This window comes from Boleophthalmus pectinirostris, unplaced genomic scaffold (assembly GCF_026225935.1).
Source record: "Boleophthalmus pectinirostris isolate CB_2022bp ecotype Guang Dong unplaced genomic scaffold, ASM2622593v1 HiC_scaffold_193, whole genome shotgun sequence".
NCBI classification, from domain to species: domain Eukaryota; kingdom Metazoa; phylum Chordata; class Actinopteri; order Gobiiformes; family Gobiidae; genus Boleophthalmus; species Boleophthalmus pectinirostris.
In genome coordinates, this window is record NW_026571142.1 from 1 (window position 1) to 25,000 (window position 25,000).

Sequence of the window (25,000 nt, forward strand, 5' to 3'; positions counted from 1 at the left end):
AACATAACCAAGGAAAAAGACAAACTTACGGACATGCTTGTTCTTCTGACGGAAAGGAAGAACCAGGTTGACTCTTTGTTGAAAGATGTCATCTCTGAGAAAAAGAGATTAAAGGAGTTAGCTGATCATGTCCAACTTAAATACCAAGAGGTTCAGTATGTAATAGACACAATTACCTCAAAACAAGAATCATCGCTACTAGAAGAGCTGGAACAATGTAGGCAAGAATTAAATGCTGAAAGAGAACAACTGGAAGAACTAAAAAGGGCATTGAACAAGGAAGCACAAGAGGCTCGGAATGTCTTTGATATGAGAAGACAGGAAATGGAAGATGAATACGAAATCAAGCTACAGGAACTAGAGGCGAGACAAAAAGATCTGGAAGTACAATTTAAAGAGATCCAATGTTCAAATGAACAGCTTAAGATGGAGAAAAAACAATTGGAAAAACAGAGAGAGGGTGAGGACAGAAAAATACAAGAGACAATGGTTACTATGGGGATCGGTGGAGAGGAAAGATTGCTTCAAATAAGACAGTGGACACCTGCTGAAACACAACAACTTGAAATGTTAATCGAGAAAATCAGTAGAGAGAGAGAAGAGACTGAAGCTAGGAGTATTATTAGTGAAGAAAACCAGCTGCTTTCCGAAATGGTGGCTGAGGTTGATGCGAAGAAAGAAGAAAAGGAAAGTCAACAAGACAAATTAAAACAGCAACAAAAATGTGAGGAAAAACAAAGGAAAGACATGCAAGAAACTACAGATGAGGGGGAAAGAGAGGAAGAAAATTTGCAGATTGTAGAGAGCTGGAGACTGTCACAAACTGAAAAAGAACACCTGGGTGAATTAAAAGTGGAAGCAACCAGAAAGGAAACCATGAAAGAAAAAGATGCAGTGGTCTTTACTGATGAAGAAAAGCAAAAGCTTCAGAAAGAAAGGACAGATCTGGAAATAATGAGACAAGAAGTGGAGAGACAAGACAACATGACACGAGAAGAAGATATCAAACTTAAACATAGACAAGATGAACTGGACAGACAATTCAAAGAACTACAAATCTCCACTGAACGATTACTAGCTGAAAGACAACAAGTGGAAGAACTGAAGGAGAATTTAGACAGAAAAATACATGAGACTGAAGCAACTATGGACAAGATCAATGAAGAAAAACTAAATCTTGAAGAGAAAAGTAGAACATTGCAAACTCAAGAAGAACACTTAGAAATGTTAAAGGAGGAAGTAAACAGGAAAGAACAAGATGTAGCAGCCACAATGACCTTTCTCAATGAAGAAAAACAAAAGCTTGAAAAAGAGAGGACAGAAATGGCCATAAAAAAACAAGAAGTGGAATTACAAGACCATTTAACTCAAGAGGACGCTGCCAAACTAAAACTGAGGCAAGAAGACATGGAGAAACAAATCAAAGATCTTCAAATATCCACTGAATGGCTACAAGCCGAAAAACAGCAAATGGAGGAACTAAGGGAGAATTTGAACAGAAAAAGACAAGACTCTGAGGAAACTATGGACAAGATCAGCAAAGAGAGGGCTGAGTTGGAGGTAAAGAGGCAGGAAGTAGAACAAGATGCTCTTGAACTACAGTTCAGACAAAATGAACTAAAGGCACAAATGAAAGAACTGCAAACCTCCACTCAAGCTGAAAGACAACAACTGGAAATGTTATGGAAAGACCTGAAAACAAAATTACAAGAGGCAGAGGTTGCAATAAATGAAGAAAAACAACAACTTATGGAAATAAATAAAACATTACAAACAGAACAGGATGCTGAAGTATTAATGACTTCTCTTGATGAAGAAAAACAGAGGCTTCACCAAGAAAGGAAAGCATTGGAGATAAAGAAACAGGAAGTGGAACAACAAGAGAATGTGACACAACAAGAAGCTGCCAAACTAAAACTGAGGCAAGAAGAGCTGGAGACACAAATCAAAGATCTTCAAATCTCCACTGAAAAACTACAAGCTGAAAGAAAAGTAGTGGAAGACCTAAGGGACAATTTAGACAGAAAAAGACATGAGACTGAGGCAACTATGGACACGATCAGAGAAGTGAAGGCCCAGTTGGAGATAAAGAAACAAGAAGTGGAACAAAATGCACTTGAACTAGAATTCAGACAAAATGACCTTATGGCACAAATGAAAGAACCGCAAACTTCCACCAAACTGCTACAAGCTGAGAGACGACAAGTGGAAATGCTGCAGAAAGAACTTGAAACAAAAACGCAAGAGACAGAGGCTGCAATGAAGCTCATAAATGAAGAGAAACAACAACTACCAGAAATCATGGAAACATTACAAACAGGGCAAGATGCTGAAGTGTTAATGACCTTTTTGAATGAGGAAAAACAGAGGCTTCACCAAGAAAGGGCAGAGTTGGAGATAAAGAAACAGGAAGTGGAACAACAGGACAATCTGACACAACAAGAAGCTGCCAAACTAAAATTGAGACAAGAAGAGCTGGAGACACAAATCAAAGATCTTCAGATCTCCACTGAAAAACTACAAGCTGAAAGACAAGAAGTGGATGAACTAAGGACGAATCTAGATAAGAGACATGAAACAGAGGCCACTATCGACAAGACCAGTGAAGAAAAGAAACTTGACGAGAAAAGAAGCCAATTGCAAACTGAGGAAGTACACAGGAAAGAACAAGATGTTGAGAGAACTGAACTGGAAATGAAGAGACAAGAGGTGCAACAACAAGACCATTGGACACAAACAGAAGATGCTAAAATAAAACTGAAGCAAGAAAAGGTGGAGCCACAAATCAGCAAAGAGAAGGCCGAGCTGGAGGTAAAGAGAGAGGAGGTGGAACAAGATGCTCTTGAACAAGAGATGAGACAAAATGACCTTGAGGCACAAGTGAAAGATCTTCAAAACTCCACTGAACAGCTAAAAGCTGAAAGACAACAAGTGGAAATGTTGCAGAAAGACCTGGAAACAAAAACACAAGAGACAGAGGCAGCAATGAAGCTCATAAATGAAGAGAAACAACAACTTCAAGAAATCATGAGAACATTACAAACAGGAAAAGATGCTGAAGGGTTAATGACCTTTCTGAATGAGGAAAAACAGAGGCTTCATCAAGAAAGGAAAGAATTGGAGATAAAGAAACAGGAAATGGAACAACAAGAGCATTTGACACAACATGAAGCTGCCAAACTAAAACTGAGACAAGAAGAGCTGGAGACACAAATCAAAGATCTTCAGATCTCCACTGAAAAACTACAAGCTGAAAGAAAAGTAGTGGAAGACCTAAGGGACAATTTAGACAGAAAAAGACATGAGACTGAGGCAACTATGGACACGATCAGAGAAGAGAAGGCCCAGTTGGAGATAAAGAAACAAGAAGTGGAACAAGATGCACTTGAACTAGAATTCAGACAAAATGACCTTATGGCACAAATGAAAGAACCGCAAACTTCCACCGAAACTGCTACAAGCTGAGAGACGACAAGTGGAAATGCTGCAGAAAGAACTTGAAACAAAAACGCAAGAGACAGAGGCTGCAATGAAGCTCATAAATGAAGAGAAACAACAACTACCAGAAATCATGGAAACATTACAAACAGGGCAAGATGCTGAAGTGTTAATGACCTTTTTGAATGAGGAAAAACAGAGGCTTCACCAAGAAAGGGCAGAGTTGGAGATAAAGAAACAGGAAGTGGAACAACAGGACAATCTGACACAACAAGAAGCTGCCAAACTAAAATTGAGACAAGAAGAGCTGGAGACACAAATCAAAGATCTTCAGATCTCCACTGAAAGACTACAAGCTGAAAGACAAGAAGTGGATGAACTAAGGAAGAGTCTAGATAGGAGACATGAAACTGAGGCCACTATCGACAAGACCACTGAAGAAAAGAAGAAACTTGATGAGAAAAGAAGCCAATTAGAGACTGGGGAAGTACACAGGAAAGAACAAGATGTTGAGAGAACTGAACTGGAAATGAAGAGACAAGAGGTGCAACAACAAGACCATTGGACACAAACAGAAGATGCTAAAATAAAACTGAAGCAAGAAAAGGTGGAGCCACAAATCAGCAGAGAGAAGGCCGAGCTGGAGGTAAAGAGAGAGGAGGTGGAACAAGATGCTCTTGAACAAGAGATGAGACAAAATGACCTTGAGGCACAAATGAAAGAACTGCAAACCTCCACTGAACAGCTACAAGCTGAGAGACGACAAGTGGAAATGTTGCAGAACGAACTGCAAACAAAAACACTAAGAGACAGAGGCAGCACTGAAGCTCATAAATGAAGAGAAACAACAACTTCAGGAAATCATGAGAACATTACAAACAGGGCAAGATGCTGAAGGGTTAATGACATTTCTGAATGAGGAAAAACAGAGGCTTGACCAAGAAAGGACAGAGTTTGAGATAAAGAAACAGGAAGTGGAACAACAAAAGAATTTGACACAACAAGAAGCTGCCAAACTAAAACTGAAACAAGAAGAGCTGGAGTTACAAATCAAGGATCTTCATATCTCCACTGAAAGAATACAAGCTGAAAGGCAAGAAGTGGAAGACCTAAGGGACAATTTAGACAGAAAAAGACATGAGACTGAGGCAACTATGGACACGATCAGAGAAGAGAAGGCCCAGTTGGAGATAAAGAAACAAGAAGTAGAACAAGATGCACTTGAACTAGAATTCAGACAAAATGACCTTATGGCACAAATGAAAGAACTGCAAACTTCCACCGAACTGCTACAAGCTGAGAGACGACAAGTGGAAATGCTGCAGAAAGAACTTGAAACAAAAACGCAAGAGACAGAGGCTGCAATGAAGCTCATAAATGAAGAGAAACAACAACTACGAGAAATCATGGGAACATTACAAACAGGGCAAGATGCTGAAGTGTTAATGACCTTTTTGAATGAGGAAAAACAGAGGCTTCACCAAGAAAGGGCAGAGTTGGAGATAAAGAAACAGGAAGTGGAACAACAGGACAATGTGACACAACAAGAAGCTGCCAAACTAAAATTGAGACAAGAAGAGCTGGAGACACAAATCAAAGATCTTCAGATCTCCACTGAAAAACTACAAGCTGAAAGACAAGAAGTGGATGGAGTAAGGGAGACTACAGACGAAAGAAGATATGACGACAAGAAGGTTGATGAGAAAAGAAGACAATTGCAAACTGAGGATGTAGACAGGAAAGAACAAGATGAACAAGATGTTGCTGCAATAATGGTCATTCTCAATGAAGAAAAACAAAAGCTCCAAAATGACATGACAGATCTGGAAATGAAGAGACAAGAGGTGGAACAACAAGACCATTTGGCACAACAAGAAGCTGCCAAAGTGAAACTGAAACAAGAAGAGGTAGAGACACAATTGAAAGATCTTCAAATCTCCACTGAACAGCTAAAAGCTGAGAGACAACAAGTGGAAATGTTGCAGAAAGACCTGGAAACTAAAACACAAGAGACAGAGGCTGCAATGAAGCTCATAACTGAAGAGAAACAACAACTTCAAGAAATCATGAGAACATTACAAACAGGACAAGATGCTGAAGGGTTAATGACCTTTCTGAATGAGGAAAAACAGAGGCTTCATCAAGAAAGGACAGAGTTGGAGATAAAGAAACAGGAAGTGGAACAACAGGACAATCTGACACAACAAGAAGCTGCCAAACTAAAACTGAAACAAGAAGAGATGGAGAGACAAATCAAAGATCTTCAGATCTCCACTGAAAAACTAAGAGCTGAAAGACAAGAAGTGGAAGAGCTAAGGGAGAATTTAGATATCAAAATATGTGAAACTGAGGCAACTATGGACACGATGCATGAAGAAAGTAAGCTTGAAGAGAAAAGACAATTGCAAACTGAGGAAGAACACTTACAATTTTTAAAGAAGGAAATAAACAGGAGAGAACAAGATGTAGCAGCCACTGTAGCCTTGATCAATGAAGAAAAACAAAAGCTCCAAAATGAGATGACAGATCTGGAAATGAAGAGACAGGAGGTGGAACAACAAGACCATTTATTACAGCAAGAAGCTGCCAAACTAAAACTGAAACAAGAAGAACTGGAAAGACAATTCAAAGATCTACAAATCTCCACTGAAAGACGACAAGCAGAAAGACAACAAGAAGAAGAACTAAAGCAGAATTTAGCTAGTAAAAGACAAGAAGCTCAGGCAATTATGGACAAGATCAGCAAGGAGAGGGCTGAGTTGGAGGTAAAGAAAGAGGAAGTGGACCAAGAACTAGCGCTGAGACAAAATGAACTAAAGGCACAAATGAAAGAACTGCAAACCTCCACCGAACTGCTACAAGCTGAGAGACAACAAATGGAAGACTTAAAGAAGGATTTAGACAGAGAAAGAAATGCAAATGAGGTTGCTACAAACATGATCAATATCGAGAAACAAAAACTTCAAGAGGAATGGAAAATGTTGGAAACAGAAAAAGAACATCTGAAAATATTAACGAAGGAAGTAAACGAAAAAGAACAACATGCTGCAGGAACAATGGCCGTTATCGGTGAAGAAAAACTAAAGCTTTACCAAGAGAGGGCAGATCTGGAAATAATGAGACAGGCTGTGGAAAAACAAGATAATTTAATACAACATGAAGCCCTCAAAATAAAACTGAGAGAAGAGGAGGTGCAGACACAACTAAAAGCTTTGCAAATCTCCACTGAAAGATTACAAGCTGAAAGACAACAAGTGGAAGAACTAAGGGAAAATTTACATAGAAGAAGACAGGAGACTGAAGCAACTATGGACAAGATCAACAAAGAAAAACAAAAGCTTGAAGAGAAAAGCAGAGCATGTCAAGCTGAAGCAGAACACTTACAAATATTAATGGAGGAAGTAAACAAGAAAGAACAAGATGTAGCAGCCACAATGGCCTTTATCAATGAAGAAAAACAGAAGCTTTACAAAGAGAGGACAGATCTGGAAAGAAAGAAACAGGAAGTGGAACTCCAAGACCATTGGGCACAGCAAGAAGCTGCCAAACTAAAACTGAGACAAGAAGAACTGGACACACAGTTCACAGATCTACAGACCTCCACAGAACGACTACAGGAGGAAAGACAACAAGTTGAAGAACTAAAGGAGAATTTAGACAGAAAAGTACAAGAGGTTGAGGCCGCTATGGACAAGATCAGTGAAGAAACACAAAGGCTTGAAAAGGAGAAGATGGATCTGGAAATAAAGAGACAGGAAATTGAATTACAAGACAGTCTGACACAACAAGAAGCTGACAAACTAAAACTAAGACAAGAAAAAGTAGAAACACAAATCAAAGATCTGCAAATCTCCACTGAACGACTACAAGCTGAAAGACAACAACTTGAAGAACTCAGGGAGACTTTAGACAAAAAACAATGCGAGACTGAGGCCACTCTGAATAATATTAGTGAAGAAAACCAAAAGATTGAAGAGAAAAGTAGATCATTGCAAATTCAAGAAGAACATTTACAAGTGTTAAACAAGGAAGTAAACAGGAAGGAACAAGATATTGCAGTCACAGTTACCTTAATCAATGAAGAAAGACAAAAGATTGAAAAAGAGAGGATGGATCTGGAAATAAAGAGGGAGGAAATGGGAAAACAAGACAACATCATGCAACAGCAAGATATCAAACTTCAACAAAGACAACAAGAACTGGACACACTATTCAAAGATCTACAAATCTCCACTGAACAGCTGCAAGCTGAAAGACAACAAGTGGAAGAACTAAGGGAGAATTTTGAAATGAAGGCACAAGATGCTGCAGCCACAATTACGCATCTCAATGAAGAAATACAAAGGCTTCAAAATGAGAGGATGGGTCTGGAAATGAAAAGACAAGAAGTGGAACCAGAAGACGATATGATGAGACTCAAACAAGAACAGAAATCACAAGTGAAAGATCAGGGAACCTCTACGGAATATCTCATGACAGAGAGAGGAGAAGTGGAAGAGCTGGGGAAGGAATTAGACAGAAAACAACAAGAGACTCAAACTGCAATGAGACTATTCCAGGATGAGAAACTGCAGTTTCAGGAAGACAGGCAAAAATTACAAACTGAAAGAGAACAGCTGGATCTACAAATGAAGGAATTTAAAGTTAAAAGAGATGATGCTTCCACCTTGAGTCTCATTGATAAAGCTAAAATTGAGGAGGAAATGGCAGTGACAAAACATGACATTGAACTTCAACATGATGAAATGAAACAAAGAGAAGAGCTACAAAAGAGAGACCAAACTGAAGTGCTTCATAAAATTGTGGACCTAGACTTGTCATGGGAGGAGATCAGAGAACAGAGGCACCAGCTCAGTCAGGATAGGTTGAAACTGCTGAAACAAGAGGAGCAGATGAACACAGAACTGAGGAGAAGACAAGACCAGCTTTGCAATATGGCAGAGCATCTGAGCCATCTGAGAGGACTCCTCCAACACAACAGGAGCACATTACAACTACACATGCAAGCCATGGACAGACTGTGGCAGAAGCTTGCAGCTCTGGACCAGGATAGAGACAAGATGGCCCAGTCCATTCAACTGTTGGAGAGCCAAAAGGACAATCTCAGAGAGACACTCACTCTCTTCACCGGACAAAAGCAAAAACCTCTACTAGAGAGAAAGGAGGCAGAGACACCGAGCACAGAAGTAAAGAAGGAGAGACAGGAGCTGGATCAAGAGAGGGACAAGATGGACAAAGAGAAAGATGAGATGCAGAAGACAAGAAATTATCTGTACAAATTCATGGACAATTTAAGGAAACTGTTAGAAGACCTTGAAGTAAACAAAACCGCACTCCAAAGAACAAAGAATGAACTTATGAAGAAAACTGAACAAACAGATTTACTTACAATGGAATTAAAAAGAGTGAATATTTATGTGAAAGAATTTGCCCTTGAGCTTCAAAGAAACAAAGACAGAATTGATAAGATGAACCAAGAACTGCGTGTGGATCCAATTACAGCAGAGGAAACCACATTGGTCAAAAAAGAGGATGATACTACCTCAATTTCAGAGCAGCTCACTCAAGACAAGATAACTCTGGAACAAGAAAGAGAGATGTTCATAGCTGAGTCCAAACAAAAAGAAGAAAACCTGAAAATGCAAGAGGATGAACTTGCAAGCAAAATGGCACTTATAGAACAACTAAGTATTCGTCTTAAGCAATTGGCACAACAGAGAAGTGAAGGTATCTTTCAAAAAATACAGCAACTGGAAGACAACAGTGACATGCTTTTGAAATTGTGCATCAAAGTAAAGCAAAACTGTGATCAGCTACATGAAGAGAAGAGCAGAGTAAAGTTTTATTCAAAGTTGCTTCAAGAGGAAATGGAAAATTTTCCCACAATTTCTTCCAGCATCTCCAGAAGGCACGAAACAGAAGCTGACACAACAGTGAAGCTGGAAAAACAGACTATCGATGATGGAACTCAGACAGAAGAGTATGAGCCAGTCAGACTAGATTATAGAAACTATGATGAGAAATTACAAAAACAAATTTCAGATTTGAAAACAGTTAAGAATGTCTTGGAAAACACTTTGGAAGAGTTACAGCGTGGTAAAACTGATCTTAGTTGTATTACTGGTGCGGTGAAGATGGAAAACAACAGCATTAAACAGACCGCTGCTTCTGTTCAGAAAAGCAAAGAGAAGCTAAACACCTTTATGAACATGTTGCAAATTAGAAGAAGCGTAACAGAAGTCCAAGACACAGAATTTTCAGAACAAGACCAAACTGGATATCTGGATACTGATAAAGACAAAGAGTCATACCAACGAATGGAAGAAAGTGCTATGACAGAGCAAACAAGACCATTACAATCAGATCTGTCTCAACTTAAAAACATTCTGCAATGTTTTATGATAATGATGAACAAAAGCATTCTAAATTTAACAAGCAAAGAGAAACAAATTGAACTAAACCAAGAACAGATAGTGACTGCGAGCACTGTGTTAAAACAAAAACTTGCAGAACTGAATACAATGAAAGAGGACTTGGCAAGTTATAGTAAGATTTTTGAAGTGGAAAAGGCAGCTCTTATGAATGCACTGACAACTCAAAGTGAGGAACTGAGTGATGAGATGAAGTCTACCGCAACATTAGAAAAGCAAGATTTCAAAAAACTCCAAAATGAAAGGAAAGAACTTGAATCACTAAGAGAGACTTCCAAGAAAGAGTTTGAAGACTTGGAAATGCTTAAATCAGACATCCAAAATCAAAACAGATTATTACATAAAACACAACAAGATTTTCAAGATGAGAGAGATGAGATGGAGATCAGGAAAGCAAAACTACTTAGCAGAGAAGAAAAACTCCAAGAAGACATGGAAGATTTTAATCACATGAAGAAAAGGGTTGATAATGAGAAGGCAATGCTGCTTACTGAAAAGCAAGAGCTGGAAGTAAAATTGTTGCAGTTAAAATCTCAAGAAAATCATCTTAAATTGGCTGCAAAGTCTATGGAAGATCTCTTTGTCAAATTCAAACAGTGTTGGCAATTGGGAGACTGTCAAATGGAAGAAAAATTACAAAGAATGCAGCTGGACAGTTTACACTTACTTCAGTTAAGTAGAGACATTGAGAAACAATGTGCAGAGGTTAAGAAAATAAAAAATGAAATAGTCTGGCATTATGATACAGTCCAAAGGGAACAAGAGAAAACACAACCAAAGATTATGATGTGTGACAAGGCAATGCAAACTGAAGAACTGACCTTGAAGCGAGCACACGACTTGGCTACGACATCTGAAAGTGCAACCAACTTTGAACGAAAGAAAGACGGAAAAACTGAAAAATACAAGGAATGGCCAAGCAAACAATCAAGCTTGTCTTCTTCAATAGAAAGTTTGATTGCTTCTGCTGACGAAAAAGTGTCTAAAAAAGATTATCTGAGGCAGTTATGGAAGGAAACATCCAAGGAACGTAAAGAGCTCAATCAGATGAAGCAAAGAGGACAGCAGCTTAAGAGCAACTTGGAGATAAGAATAAAAAACATCAGTAGAGTTGTGAAGAGACCACTTATACAGCAGGATAAAGACACGTGGATAACAGTAGAGCGTAAAACGGTGGAAGCCAGTACATCACAACATTCTATCAGGACATTGAAAACTAACGACAAAGCTAACCAAACATCACTGGAATCCCTGAATGAGCAGATTGTTCGAGAAGGTTCAATCAGCGAAGGAGCAGAGGCGTATGTCACAGACCCATCCACTGGACTCCTCTGCCAGCTTCAACATTACTGCTACAGCTGCTGTTGCTCCTGCTGCATCTGCTGCCAAGAAGGATGCCCTGAAAACAATAACAACAACAAACAAATAAACTCGCTTGATGTTAGTGTGAAAAATCTTTAATATATGAGATAAAGCTTTGTGTGTGTGTTTGTATATGTGCAATAGTTTGAAAATATACGTATAAGCTATGAGTAATAGAAGCTTACTATTTGTAGGCTTGAATTCCACCTACCACCAGATTATGTTACAAAAATATTATGTTTTCTTAATGTACCTGCGTGATTTATTTTGAGCTGTGGAAAGTGTGAAATCAAGTTGAAAGAGTGATTTTAAAGTGTGACTGTTGTGTGAAATTATAATAAATACTCAATAAATGCAAGTTGTTTTTGTTTTTTGTCTGAAAAGTGCACACACAGGCTACATTCATATAATATTGTAAACAATCTTAGCCTATTATGTTTACTTAAAGGTCCTATGTTACGCAAAATCGACTCTTTTTTAAAGAGTTTTAAGTATGTTATAATGTTGTTAGCTCCTCAAAAACATACCCGGAGTTGTGTTTTGTTTCATTCACACATGTTTGAGTAACACTTAGTCTGTCTACATACCCAAAGCTCAAAATGTTCCGTTCCACCTTGTGATGTCATGAAGTAGCAGTTTTCAAGTTAACAGCTTCCTTTGACATTTGGTTCAACAGAGATGAAAAGATCCAGATGATTCTAGTGAAGGTTTGTGAAGTTTAAAAACACAGTGGAGCACGTCCTATATTAACACATAACATCACCAGGTTGAATTTTTCTCTTTAAAAGAATAATGCCGGGTTTGTGTTAAACATGTCAGTGAAACAAAACACTGCTCCAGATATATTTTTGATGAGGAAACAATATTATAACATACTGTAGATCAGAAAATAGTATAATATGGGCTCTTTAATACTGTATTTTAGCCGCCTCATACAGATAATGATAAGAAGTGACACTTAATTTGCTTACCTCACAATGATGTTCAGATTAATTTCTTCAGACTGATGAGTATAATTTGACATATCACAGTTGAATATCACATATCAATTATACATATCAAAAATTATAGGCCATGGTAATACAAACCAATGCAGTATTTGCTAGAGAGATGTTAAAAAAATAATCTAAATGAATCAGATCACTGGATGCAGGTGTACAACTCAACAGGCCTGCCATGGCATCGTAACAGTTGGTTGTTAAATTATCATGTGCTGTCTTAATTGGATTTCTTGTTAAAACACAACGCTGAAATTGCATGACTGAATAAAATGAAATTGTAGCACATGGGCTTCATACAAAAAGCTATTCCGAGCCTTCAATTATACACAGGGGGACAGTGCCACCTACTGGGAACCATTTAACATCACTGAAAGCCCATGTTGATGATAGGAACATAATTGTAAAGAGATCTTCCCGTTTAAAAGAGAGGTTTCATTACTGTCTTTCGGGTAAATGGTTGTTATCTAATTAACTCAAAAGGTTAAATTAACTCCATCGGTTAAAGGCGCTGTGTAATGTTTCCGGTGAAGATCCGTCACCTGCTTGTCTCCATGGAGATATTACGGCTTTTATTCCACAGTATGGAAATAAATCTGCTAATTACAATGGAGACAGGTCAATGGTCAGATCAATGGAGGAGCAAACCTGCACATGTTAAGAATAGAAGTTTACATAGTGCACCTTTAAAGTAATAGTGGAACGAGGTATTCTTAAAGGTGCATTGTGTAACTTTTCTGGTGGAGAGTCCGCCATCTGCTTGTCTCCATGGAGATGTGAATGCTTTGCCTGGAGTGTTCCATGGTATGACATTAATCAAATCCATTTAGTATTTATTCATTATGGGTGTTCCATGCTCAAAATAACAATGATTCTCTATGTGAATAGGGGCGACTCCACAGATCTGACCGGTAATCTCTACCATGTAACAAAGCAATGACATCTCCATGGAGACAAGAGGTAACAGACCCTCTACTAGAAATGTCGCACCATTAACACCGAGAAAAGAAAAGCATACACAGAAGTGGTCAAGAGCCGATTTATTAATAGTCTGAATTAAAAGCTAGATTGCGTCTAAACACAAAATAAGATTTGTGTCCTACAGCAAAATATGAAATGTATATGATTTTAAAATGTTAAAATTGAAAGAGAAAAGCAAAAATCCACATCCTCGCTATGCCCGCTTCAGACATTCAAAGGAAACTCAATGAAGAAATCTAAAAGTCACATAGTGTGCTACTACAGTACAATATTTTCATCATTGTCAGTAAAAAAAATCATTCAGTTATAATGTACTACTAGACTACAGTGTGCAATGCCAGTGTCCTGTCATGTGGATTTTCATTCAGTGACACAATAAAAGGTCAAAGGTCACATCCATCACCATCAATCCGTCTGTGCATTAGAAAAAGTCAAATGAAATCTAAAAAGAACAAATGGTACAGTAGGTCCAGCAGAAAGTATCTGATCATATACTATATAATACACCCTGGTATATACATACTTCATATTTCAAAGACAGTGGTAATCATGAAACTTAATATGAATACAAATAAGCCAAAAAAAACAAACCAATATATCTTACAGTATAGATTTTAAGCAACTTGTAAAATGTTCAGGATGTTGTGAATATACTGTCAAATATCAAAGAGGTAATGACAATGGTATATGTAAGCAAAGAACACTGATTTCAATGGTTGTATCAGTCTAATTGCATGTTGGGACTTCCACATCAAACCAGACAGCTATATTACATTATTAGATATATTTATGTTGCTAAAACTGTGGCCATGTACGGCACACACTTGGTACAAGCCAAAGACATTTATGCCATATCAAAGTAAGAAAATATATTGAATGATCATGATAATTCACCGACCAATCTTATTATCATGATTAATGCCTTTATGGCGAGACACTGCAGGTGAATAGGGAAACTTTAAATAATAAATATAAATGTGGAGATATCAATATGACACTTCTTTAGTTTACTTACATAAATGTAAGAACATTTGTATTGCAAGTTTTTCCATCATATCATTTAAAATGTTCATATATAAATAAGGCATTTAACATGTTGACAAATTAGATAGAAAACCTTTTTCAAAGGGCATTTTGTATATCTTTTTTATTATTTGAGTAAACTCGATCTGAAAAATGGCATACAAGTCAAAAAGTGCCTTATTTTTTAGAGTTTTAATTTAATTAATAAATAACTCTTAGAAATAGATCTCAACAAATCCTTCTTTACAATCAATCAAAATCAACTTGACAGGATGATCTTTCTGTCTTCTCTTTGGGAGAAAAAAAAGCATTTTGTGAATCAACCTTTGAGGTTACGATGTTGCATATAAATCTATGGATGCAAGTTAAAAAAAAAACATCTTTAGGTGCAGTTTGGACAATGCTGTTTTTCTCAGGTGATTATATTTCGAGAGAGCAAAGTGACCAGAAAGGCAAACATAGAAAATAACTAGTTTTGCCTGTAGTGTCTTGCCTTAATAGCTGCATTCTTGACTTTTGGAGCTAGACTAGAGGAGATAATCATTATGAGTTGAACTTTCTGGCAACATTGTAAGATCACTCAAGTCTTTGTCAGTAACAGCCGACCTGTGGGGCTGTTCTGAGTCTACACGCTGCAGGGAGGAAGGCAGTGCATCCAAAACAGCGTTGGCGTGCTCCGATTCTTCTGCTTCTGGTGAAGGGGCGAACAGAGGAGAGGGCGGAGAGGTCCCATCATCAATGTTGTGCAACGATATTACAGTCGGCAGCCCGTTAGTGGTCGGGTTTGGCTTGGTCTTTTCCTCTTTATCATCTTTGATTTTGCTTGCTTGGTTTGTGAGTGCTTTCAGTTGGTTCAAATCCATCTCTGGGTATGATCCCGACTCGCTCATGGCTTGGACTAGCTTCTCAAGACTTTGCGTACTTTCATTAGACTCAGTTTGGGAAGCCTGCGCCGCTTGACATAAATACTGTGTGTGCTGGCGTAGCTGGGCGATCTCTCTCTCTGTAGCTGCATTCTGTTTCAATAGCTCCTTGGTGCGGAGTGTTATGGCGAGCAAACCCGATTGGTTTAATATCGGCGGTATTGAGAAACCGACGCTGCCTCATTGAAGTACTATCCGGAGTGGGGCGATAGGGGCTGGGTGCGGCCGATGATGATGGCGAGGAAGAAGGGGGAGAAGAAGAGGAGGATGGAGAGTCAGAGGAGCATGGAGGAGACGGAGTTTGTGAACTAGACACAGACGGAGAACTGATGCTATCCGAGCTGGAACTTTGCTGGGAGTGGTGTTTTTTGGTTTGGGTGGTTGAGTGCGCCTGATTGGCTGCGTAGTGGTGACTAGATCGATTTTTATGTTGCGAGTAAGAGTGAACCCTGGCTTCTTTCTGCTGTTGGTGTGGTTTGAGGAGATGTGTCGTGGTTGAAACTGCCTCTCCTTCAGTGCATACTCTTTTGCTTTGACTTTGGCCTTCGCTTCCACTTTCTTTACCCCCGCTTGCCCTAATACCCCCCTTACTCTCATGGCTCTCCTTCCGGGGGTGAGGAGCAATACGAGGATACGAATTAAGAATGGGTAAATAGGAATTCTTATGTGCCTGGTTGCTGCGTCCGGTGCCCTTCTTGACATGGTTTTGCGGTGGGGCAATAGGAGTAGTTGTGGGGGCAGTTATGGTTGGTTGTTGGATTAGAAGAAGTTGGGTGGGTCCTTTGCCTGTGGTGAGGCTGTGCCAGGCTCCGCCCCAGGCCAGGGGGCTGTGCAGAAGCTGGTCTGGTCTGGACTGTACCACGAGGATGTAAGACGAGATTTAGGGGACGAGCAAAAGAGGAGAGAGAAAGAATGGAAGGAGGTTAAAGTCACACAAAGAAAAGACCTACAACTATTTTTATTACTTACTTATTCATTATTATGGCTATGTAGACTTTAAATTCAATAATTTGTTCACTAAATGGTGGCTGAACAATATTTTTGCAGCTCAATATTTATCGTTTGTAAATTTTCTTAGTTTCATAATGCAGTGTAACTATGGAGGGTTGAATAACTACCTTGTCTATGACTTTATTTGCAACTCATGTTATAAATATTGTAGATTTAGAAACTTGCACTTTTGTATTATTCTGTCCATGGCAGTAATTAATTACACTGTTGTATATTGTGATAATTTATGTAGCAATATAAAACACGTTACCATTTGTTAGCGTGATAGGCCTGTCTACATCTACAATAAGCATCTTTTGCAGCAGCTAACTTTCCTGTAACTGGAGAGATTAATGAAGCCCCACTGTCCCGCCCACTTTGAAGTCTGAAGTAAATTTTCCATTCATTTTCCCCCATAGACCTTTTGAAAAATTCAAATATCAAAGACACTGTGTAAGTATGTGGTAACTAATATCAATAACACAATTGTTTTAAGTCCAAAAAACACATTTAAAATGCAAAATTTGGCGAAATGTTTTAATAAATTAGTGGTTCATAAAGTTTCAGAAATAGATTTTACATAAAACTTCCAACTTTGAATATTAATTTTTTTCAGAAGTTTTACTGCAAAAATTAATGAGAAATTTATTTCCAGAACTGGGAGTTGAGCTCCTTAGATGTGTGGTAGTAGCAGAAGTACTTTACCCAGGAGCACAAAGTGGCTATTGTTTTCCTAATCCAATCTTATTCCATCCTAATGCTTCAGTTAATCTAGTTATAACAATATTTATAGACACATAGTTTTGCCTTGTATTGCTGGGTTTTGGAAAAGTGGCCAGTGGTTTCAAAACTTTTTTGTGTGGAGTACCCCCCAAGATCTCACACCCCGAATAGTACCCCCTAACTTGGGTGCTAACCAAATAGATCAGTCTATGATACGATGTTATAATGTTGTTACCTCATCAACCTCAAAACATTCCCGGAAATGTGATTTATTTCATTCACACATGTTTCAGTAATCCGGCATTATTAGTCTGTCTTCACCTCCAAAACTCACAATGCACCTTGTGATGCCGTGCTGAGGTGGTTTTCAAGCCAACAGCTACCTTTTTATTTTTAGTTCAGTAGAGATTGGAAATTTCAGGGCTGAAATCATCCAACTGATTCTAATGAAGGTGTAAGGAGTCTAAAAACACAGTGGAGCACTTCCTGTATTGCCACACAACACATAAAATTATACAAATACTGTTCAGTTGAACTTTTCTTGCTTGTTGGTTATTACTGAAAATGACTGATATAAAAAACCTTGATCTATTTTGAAACTATGAGCCTCGTCGGTCACGTGTAGGAGGTTGTTTACTGTAACTCAATAGCTCACCGGCTTGACCATCACGTTTTTGATGACATAAAGGGGGGTCAGGTCCTTATATGGAGGCATGTGGTGGGGGGCTGTGTTCAGACTGTTACTGCTGCTGTTACTGGTGCTGGTGCTTTGCCTTTCACTTGCACTGCTGCGCTGTTCATCCACATCAGTATTCACTGTGTCTGAGCCCACCTCTGAACAGAAAAACACACAAACCAGGGGTGGAAAGTAACTAAGTACAAATACTCACGTTACTGTACATTTTGATATAGTAATTATAGTAATAGCACTTTTTTGATACTTGTACTTGTAACTGAGAATAATTACATCATTCACTTGTAACTTTAAAGGGCCTGTATTTTCTGATCTTTCTATCAAAAACATACCTGGAGTTGTGTTTTGTTTCAGTCACGCATGTTTAAGAAATGAACCCTGCACATCACAGACTGTTCATCTCTCAAACTGAAAACACTCTATTCCACTTTGTGATGTCATGTGGTAATACAGGGAGTGCGCCACTGTGTTTTTAAACTCTTTACACCATTCATTCATTAAAATCATTTGGATAATTTCATTTTCATGTCTACTGAACAAAAGATAAAAGAACATGTGTGAACAAAACAAAACACAACTCCAGGTATGTTTTCGAGGAGGTACCAACATTCTTACAGGCCTTAAAGCACAAGAGGCCATTTTGAGTAATATGACCTTTAAAGTTACTGAGTACTGTACAAGCTCCAATAAAGCTAATGCCTCTCTATACCTACAACCACACGTAACACCACTGGATCACCTGCTCTGCTCAGTTTTAAACAGATCAAGATTCAAGTTAGCTTCTAAAATTGCATTAAAAAGTATCCGGTAATAGTAAACCAGTATTAGTCTTTTTACTTACTTAAATGCACCATGTAACTGTTGAGAATGACACATCACCAACTTGTCTTGATAGAGATAATATTGTTTTGCATTTAATTCCAGAGTAAGGCATGGCATTTATCTATCTTATATTTATTCATTATCAGATGTTTTTATTGCTTAAAAGTCCACCAAGGTCCATGAACAATTATAGTCTGGTGAGGGGGTGTGGCTTACCTGAGTATCCCGAGTCCTTTTCAGAGTCCTTCTCAGAGTCACAGCGCAGCATGCGGCTGGTCAGGTCGGCCATGCCAGTCTGCTCCCTGTGGGTGCCACTTTGGGATGCCCGCAGAGTCGCGCTGTTGCTCTTGTCCTTGGCATTCTTCGAGGTGCTACGGGTGCCACGCTCCCCAAAGTGCCCCTGTTCCTTAGGCATTCCAGACCTTTAAAAACAAAACATGTCATCATTTAAGATTATTTCATTCTAAAGTTGGACATTTTTCCTGTTTCAGATCATCCCTGCAGCACTAGAGGAAAGGGAAATGGGTTGGGCTGAATGCTCTTTGAAAATCGTATGGCCTGGATATACTATTTGTGTAACATGTTTCAAAGCAGTATGCACCTTCAGCAGTAAAGTACGAAATAAGAATTTCAGAAATATGGCCATTTTTACACTGTATTTAAACCACAGAACATACAGCAGCAACAGCAGCTTTAAATGTTACACAAATATTTAATCAGCCTTGCCTTACAGCATCACATTAAGGACACTATACATCCGTGCAGTGTTGAAGCATTTTGTTTTTTACATTAAAGTTGAGTTTGAAGTGAGGCGGTTGGCAAAGCAGGCAATACATAATTGTAACTACATAATAAAAATATTTTGGTTATAATGCTTGTCCTGTAAACTGTTATCTACATAGACAGTTTTTCTGTGAAGGTACACCTCCTGCTCGTCTTCAGACGTGTTACAGCTCTGACATTGAACTTATCCATCTCCATGAAGGCAAAGCAGCTGATAAAACTGTGATACCAAGTAGCACTATTTGAGCATTTGGTTTTATATTGGTGGTTTTATTGTGTTGTCAGGAGGGGCTGTATGTTTGCCTGAATGTTGAAGAGAAGAATTTCTGTTTTATCGTGGAACAGACAAAGTCTGAATTCTGTTGTAAGGTCAAATGGTTATTTGAGAATAGAACTTATGTCACAAAGACTATAATAATTACAGGGCGTGTAACAGTTTCAATGTGTGATTCATATTTGAGAAATCATTAGAAATTGCATCAATGGAAAAGTATAAGTCTTAAAAACTTTATACTGTTCATTTTCACGCCTTAATTCTATAGATAGAGTTTAATAGAGTTGAGACCACGAACAAACTTGTGATGCATTATGCAGCAGCGATAACCAAAGGCTGTCGGGTCAGGCGGCCCATTCACGGACGTGCGTCCTGAGCCTCGTGTGTAAACAGCTGAGCACATGGATGAGAAACAGTGAACTTGACAAGATACTCCCTGGCAGCGCGCCACCGTCCCGCCCACTACACTCTTATGTAACTGCGGCGCCGCTCTATGAGAAATAGCCTTCTGGAAATGGCACCAACTCATACAGTGAATTATATTCAAAACATGCCCTATAGTCTAGTCTAGTTATCTACAAGGTTACCTGAGAAAGTGCATACAGTGAATATATGCGCAATAGAAATTATCGCACTTACCTGCCTTTTTATTATCTGGTGAAGAGGAGCAGCACTTTACTTTTGGCACCAGGAAAACATGGCATCTCTACTGTCAGGAAGGCTAACGCTTCCCTCTTGAGTTTTACTTATCCATGTTGCGGTCCAAATCTCTGTCACGGGAGTGATAAAAGTCCTCAAGAGACAAAAATAGGACAAATACTGGTCTGAAGCATCATGGAGCTGTTCTCGCCAGAGTCCTGCTCAGAGCCAGTGTGGTCATGTACTGAAAGCATCCATGATGTTCATTTGTTTGGTCCCGCCCCCTCACTCTAAATATTCATGAGTCCGCGGCAGAGCTGGCGGCACGCCGGTGACGCAACCTCCACCATTTGGCCAATCCCGTGCCGCGCCACGTGAAGGGGAGGTGACGTCTGACAGTCCACGTGAGGAGTGCTTTTACAGCCCGTACGGTGCCTCCCAGATACTGTCATTTCTGACCGTCCCAGCCGTGATACAGTAACAACACGGCACGAGTAATAAAAGGACTGTGCAGATGGCCTTTACCAAGCCCCATGTTTAATTAATGACAGAAGAGCATTTGTAGTACTGGTTTTTATGAGGATTGGCTCGGCTGTTGGAAAAGGTTATATGGTTATAAAAGAGCTTGTACAATTTAAGGCTCCCAATGTAGGTAAACAAATTGGTCTGGATATGATACAGACACGTAGGCTTTAGGTTTGTCATACTTAGGCTTAATAAAATACTAAATAATACAGCTATTTTTAAAGTATTCTACTCTAGCCTGAGCCATACGATCTACAGCCAACAATCTTTAAAACTAGTTAGTCTATTCCATCCCCCTCCCACTAGTTCAAATCTCAACTATGGGCCAATAAAATGATGTGTAGGTGTGTGAAAATATGCGAGTGTGTCCCCCGCAGGCCGTGGACTGTGTGTGGGGACACTGTGGTGTGTGTCTACATGTGATCTGGAGCTGAGTTGGTACGGCAGCGGCGGGAGGCGTGGTCGGTGCCCGGCAGACAGCACATGTACCCTGCTGGGGGAGCGGGGACGAGCACCGTGAGCGCTCCGTGTGTCTGCGCCCGAGAGCACACGGCGAACCAGACCGTCTAGTAAACACAGAAGCCGGGGAAAGAACAGCGAGCTTACCTGTTATGTAACAGTGGCTTTCTTACCTTCATCCTCTGATAGGACTATAGGAGCTGAAGTGAACTCTGACTATAGTTTTTTGTTTTTTTTTCCTCCGTAGGTTTAGATAGGCCTGATTATGATGACACAAGCTATCCATATTATAATAATATAATAATTTTATTTATTCATTTTTGGAGCAACCTGTTAGGTCTTGAGAAATCATTGATTACAGATTAAATATAGACTAGTTTCTTATGACAATACCACAATACCACAATCATAAACGATAATTTGTATAGCAATCTTCAGTCCAGCTTGTTTTTAGGCTATGCATGCAAAATTAAGACTATACTGGAGGTCACCATTGTCTTAATTACAGGGAAATACTGCTTTGCCTACCTGACACGATCTACATAGACGTTGACTAGGTGTGAATAACACACAAAGATAACAGTGCACATGTTGTTTGTTCTTGTTTCTGTTCTGCAGTTTTGAAAAAATAAAAGGCAAAACATCATCAAATTTGCTCTTTTTCCATACAGATTATTCATAATAAAAAAGTGCATAGTTACTAATCCATAAATACTAAAGGCACATTAGGTTTGTAGATTTTCATGCAGTATGATCATCAAACCATCATTAAATGTTTTTGAATTTCTCTTCATATAATTACTGAAATACTGGCTTTTGCTCTGCATCTGCAAATGTTACACCACAAGTAGTTGTATCATTGTGTCCTTAAGCAAGACACTACACGTACATGAATCATGTTTTGACTGAGTGGTTGGTGGTGGTAGGAGGGCCGATGGCGCAGGTTGGCTGCCACACCTCCTTCAGTCTGCCTCAGGGCAGCTGTGGTTACAGAAGTAGTTTACCACCACAAAGTATGAAGTGAATGAATAAGAACAACAGTGAAATGCTTTGAGAACCTTCGACAAGCCTGTGATGAGTATTACAAGCGTAAGCCATTATTATTATTTTCATTTCTGTGGTCTGTCCTTTGATGTTTTGTTCTTCTAATCCCACTAACTTCTAAATATAAATCATGTTTTATCCACACAGTTTAACTTGAATGAAATCACGTTTTTGTTCTTTCATGTGACCAAAACTATTAAAGGCACTTTTGTTGATTAGTATTTTGTAATTTCCTTTGGTTCAGGCTATACTTGAAGTTATTACAGATAAACACTGAGAATTAAGACAGGTAAAATGTGTATTCAATCATTGTCTTTCAGTTTTACATTCATAGACAAATAGAAACAAATAGTTTGAATAGATAATGTAACTGAAAAACATACATTTCGTTCAACAGTTGGGAATTTTCCCTATTTCAGATCATCTCTGAAGAAGAACTGGAGGAATAGGAAAAGGGATGGACAGCCATTTGAAAAGTACATCCAAAAACAGACACAATAATTGAAAACAGCAAAGGCAGTGGAGCCTGTGGTCACTGGGACAGGATGCTGAAGCAGCCTGTGTCTCAGGGGCGCTTCAGCTTAGCACCAGTACAATGATGGGCACATTGTCTTGTACAGTATTATCTCCAGTATTGCTAATCAATACAGTGCACCCCTTCCTTGTTACCATTTGTTGTGCAGCCATTTATAACAATTGGGGAAGATTGAATATAATAAAAAGACATCCTCACTAGTCACAATTGCACTCACAAAACACAAAATCTAATAATGGACCATGTTCATAATGTAGGCTAATTTCAGAAAATTACTTTAAATGATGGCAAATTGCTGCTGTTGGTAAGTTTTCTTTTTTTCTATGAACAAAGTCCTCTGTTTGAAAATAATCAAATACTGATAGTCCAGAAGAGCTTGCTTGTACTGTGATGTTAGGAAATGGCACAAAGCAGATAAATAATATGAAAAATAGAATTGTAATTACCCTGATTGTAATAGACTGTAATAGTGTTTCAGTTGTATAATTGAGACACAGAGAAAACTCTAACCATACTTTCATGACTAGAACATGTCATTCCTCACATGGATACAGCATTAGAGCACTTACACTGTGAACATGGTCCCATTACAAAATGAGGTCTGCGTTAAATCACTAAGTGCTTATTGACCCTCTTAAATCACATGGTGTTTATCTTGAAGATCAAGAAAGATCAAAATGTGTCAGAATTAAAAGCCTTGTTTTAAAATAATATACACCTTGTGTATTTAGCTATTCCCAAAATCCATTATTAGCTGTCACATTTTCCAGATCAGTTACAGCGATCACATTCGATGAGTGATTTCTTTATATGGTTCTTTAGGTGTTTCTCTTGCATACACGTTATTTGTTGTTCCTGACAGATATCGAGTAAAGGCGTGGAAAGGCACTAAACATTTCTCAACACTGTCACTCTCACTGCTTGGATTAGATCTGATGCCCCAAAAACACACGCACACCCAACAGATAGTCAAACTGCCGCTCTTGTTCCATCCTTATTAGATCCAGTCTACAGTGAGTAAAAGCTAATCTGAAAAAGAGCACTTACGACAGTGTATGGCTTTGAGGAGACCATAAAGGATCCCAGGTGGTTTGAGAGTCTGAAACAGCAGTGCTGTGTTAGGCCATCTGACGGTGCTACGTTCAGAGTTTAGCCTGTGAAGTTGTGCTGATGACTATGTGAGGTACTGCAGTCCAGTTTGATACAGTATAGCCAATGTGGCTCGGCTTTGTCCGTAGTGTAAATAAAATGGCCGCCAGCCTAGGCACTTGCCGGGACTAAAGGTCTGATGGAGATTGTGGTCAGTTCATAGATGCTGGCGACAAAGGCAGCTGACACGGGCTTATGTTTGTGTCAGTGTGTGCGTGTATATGCTGGTACATCACTCTCTTATGCTGGCCGAATAGGAAAACTGGGGGAAATGTGCTTGTTGTCTGGGGTCCTCACAGTCCAGATTGAGCTCTAGAAAAGGTCACACACAGAGGGTTAAACAGAGGGCTCTCTACTGACACCTACTGGATAGTCTGAATACTCACGTTTGTCTGGAGGTGTGAGTGTGATAGTCTGCGCCGTGAACTCTTCATCAAAGTACCGAGTGTCTGTCTCTGATGTCACTTGGGGTTTGAAAATAGGGGTGATCTAAGGTGAAAGGAAAAGGTTCAGATATTAAGTGTGAACATGACAGAATAAATACTGTTATATCCGTTTTTGTCCATTTGAAGCAACAGAGGTACGGTGGGTTGCGTGTTTGCCCACAAGCGAAAAGTTGCTTGCTTCAAACCTCACTCAAATCATAAAGGGTTTTATGATTTGAGTGGGCCCAATCCAGTCACAATTGTAAGTGGATGATTTAATGTAAGAAGAAAATGTTTGGGAGTTTGGGATTGGGCCAGACTTGAACTACTGACCATTAAATTAGATTAGCACTTAACTCACTAAATCATTGGCAGCAGTTACATTCACACCAAAATCTGATTATTATCTAATTTCTGGACCTTTAAGATTAATTACAGGACATGCAAACCACAAAATTTGAAGTGAGTAACCAAAGAGGCCATGTATACCCCCTTTTTCATGTCTAATAAAAAACAATTTTGTTATACCTTCTTCTGTACGAGATCCTGCCAGTTAATGGCGATGAAGAAAATGTGACTCATGACGTCTTTGGCATCGTTAGGACCTCCACCTAACCTGTGGCACAGACATAGAAACACTGTAACTTTGATAGAGTTGACACAATAATACAGCCCTCTCTGTTAAAATTACCTCTGCTTGGGGTCTTTCTTGAGGAGGCCGGCCAGGAGGGATTTGGCCTCTGGAGACAGATTTCTGGGGAAGCGGATCTCCTCCATAAGGA

At 39.1% G+C, this 25,000-nt stretch overlaps 1 protein-coding gene and 1 pseudogene across 1 annotated transcript; one reads left to right on the forward strand and one right to left on the reverse strand.

Moving 5' to 3' along the window:
- Window positions 1-6: 6 nt before the first annotated feature.
- On the forward strand, window positions 7-11,589 carry LOC110169052 (centromere-associated protein E-like). The gene is given in 3 exon segments (XM_055155066.1): window positions 7-3,465; window positions 3,467-4,276; window positions 4,278-11,589. Coding segments are annotated over 3 exon segments (11,295 nt in total). The 5' UTR covers window positions 7-33; the 3' UTR covers window positions 11,331-11,589.
- Window positions 11,590-13,254: 1,665 nt separating this feature from the next.
- LOC110169067 (CLOCK-interacting pacemaker-like) lies at window positions 13,255-25,000 on the reverse strand (annotated as a pseudogene).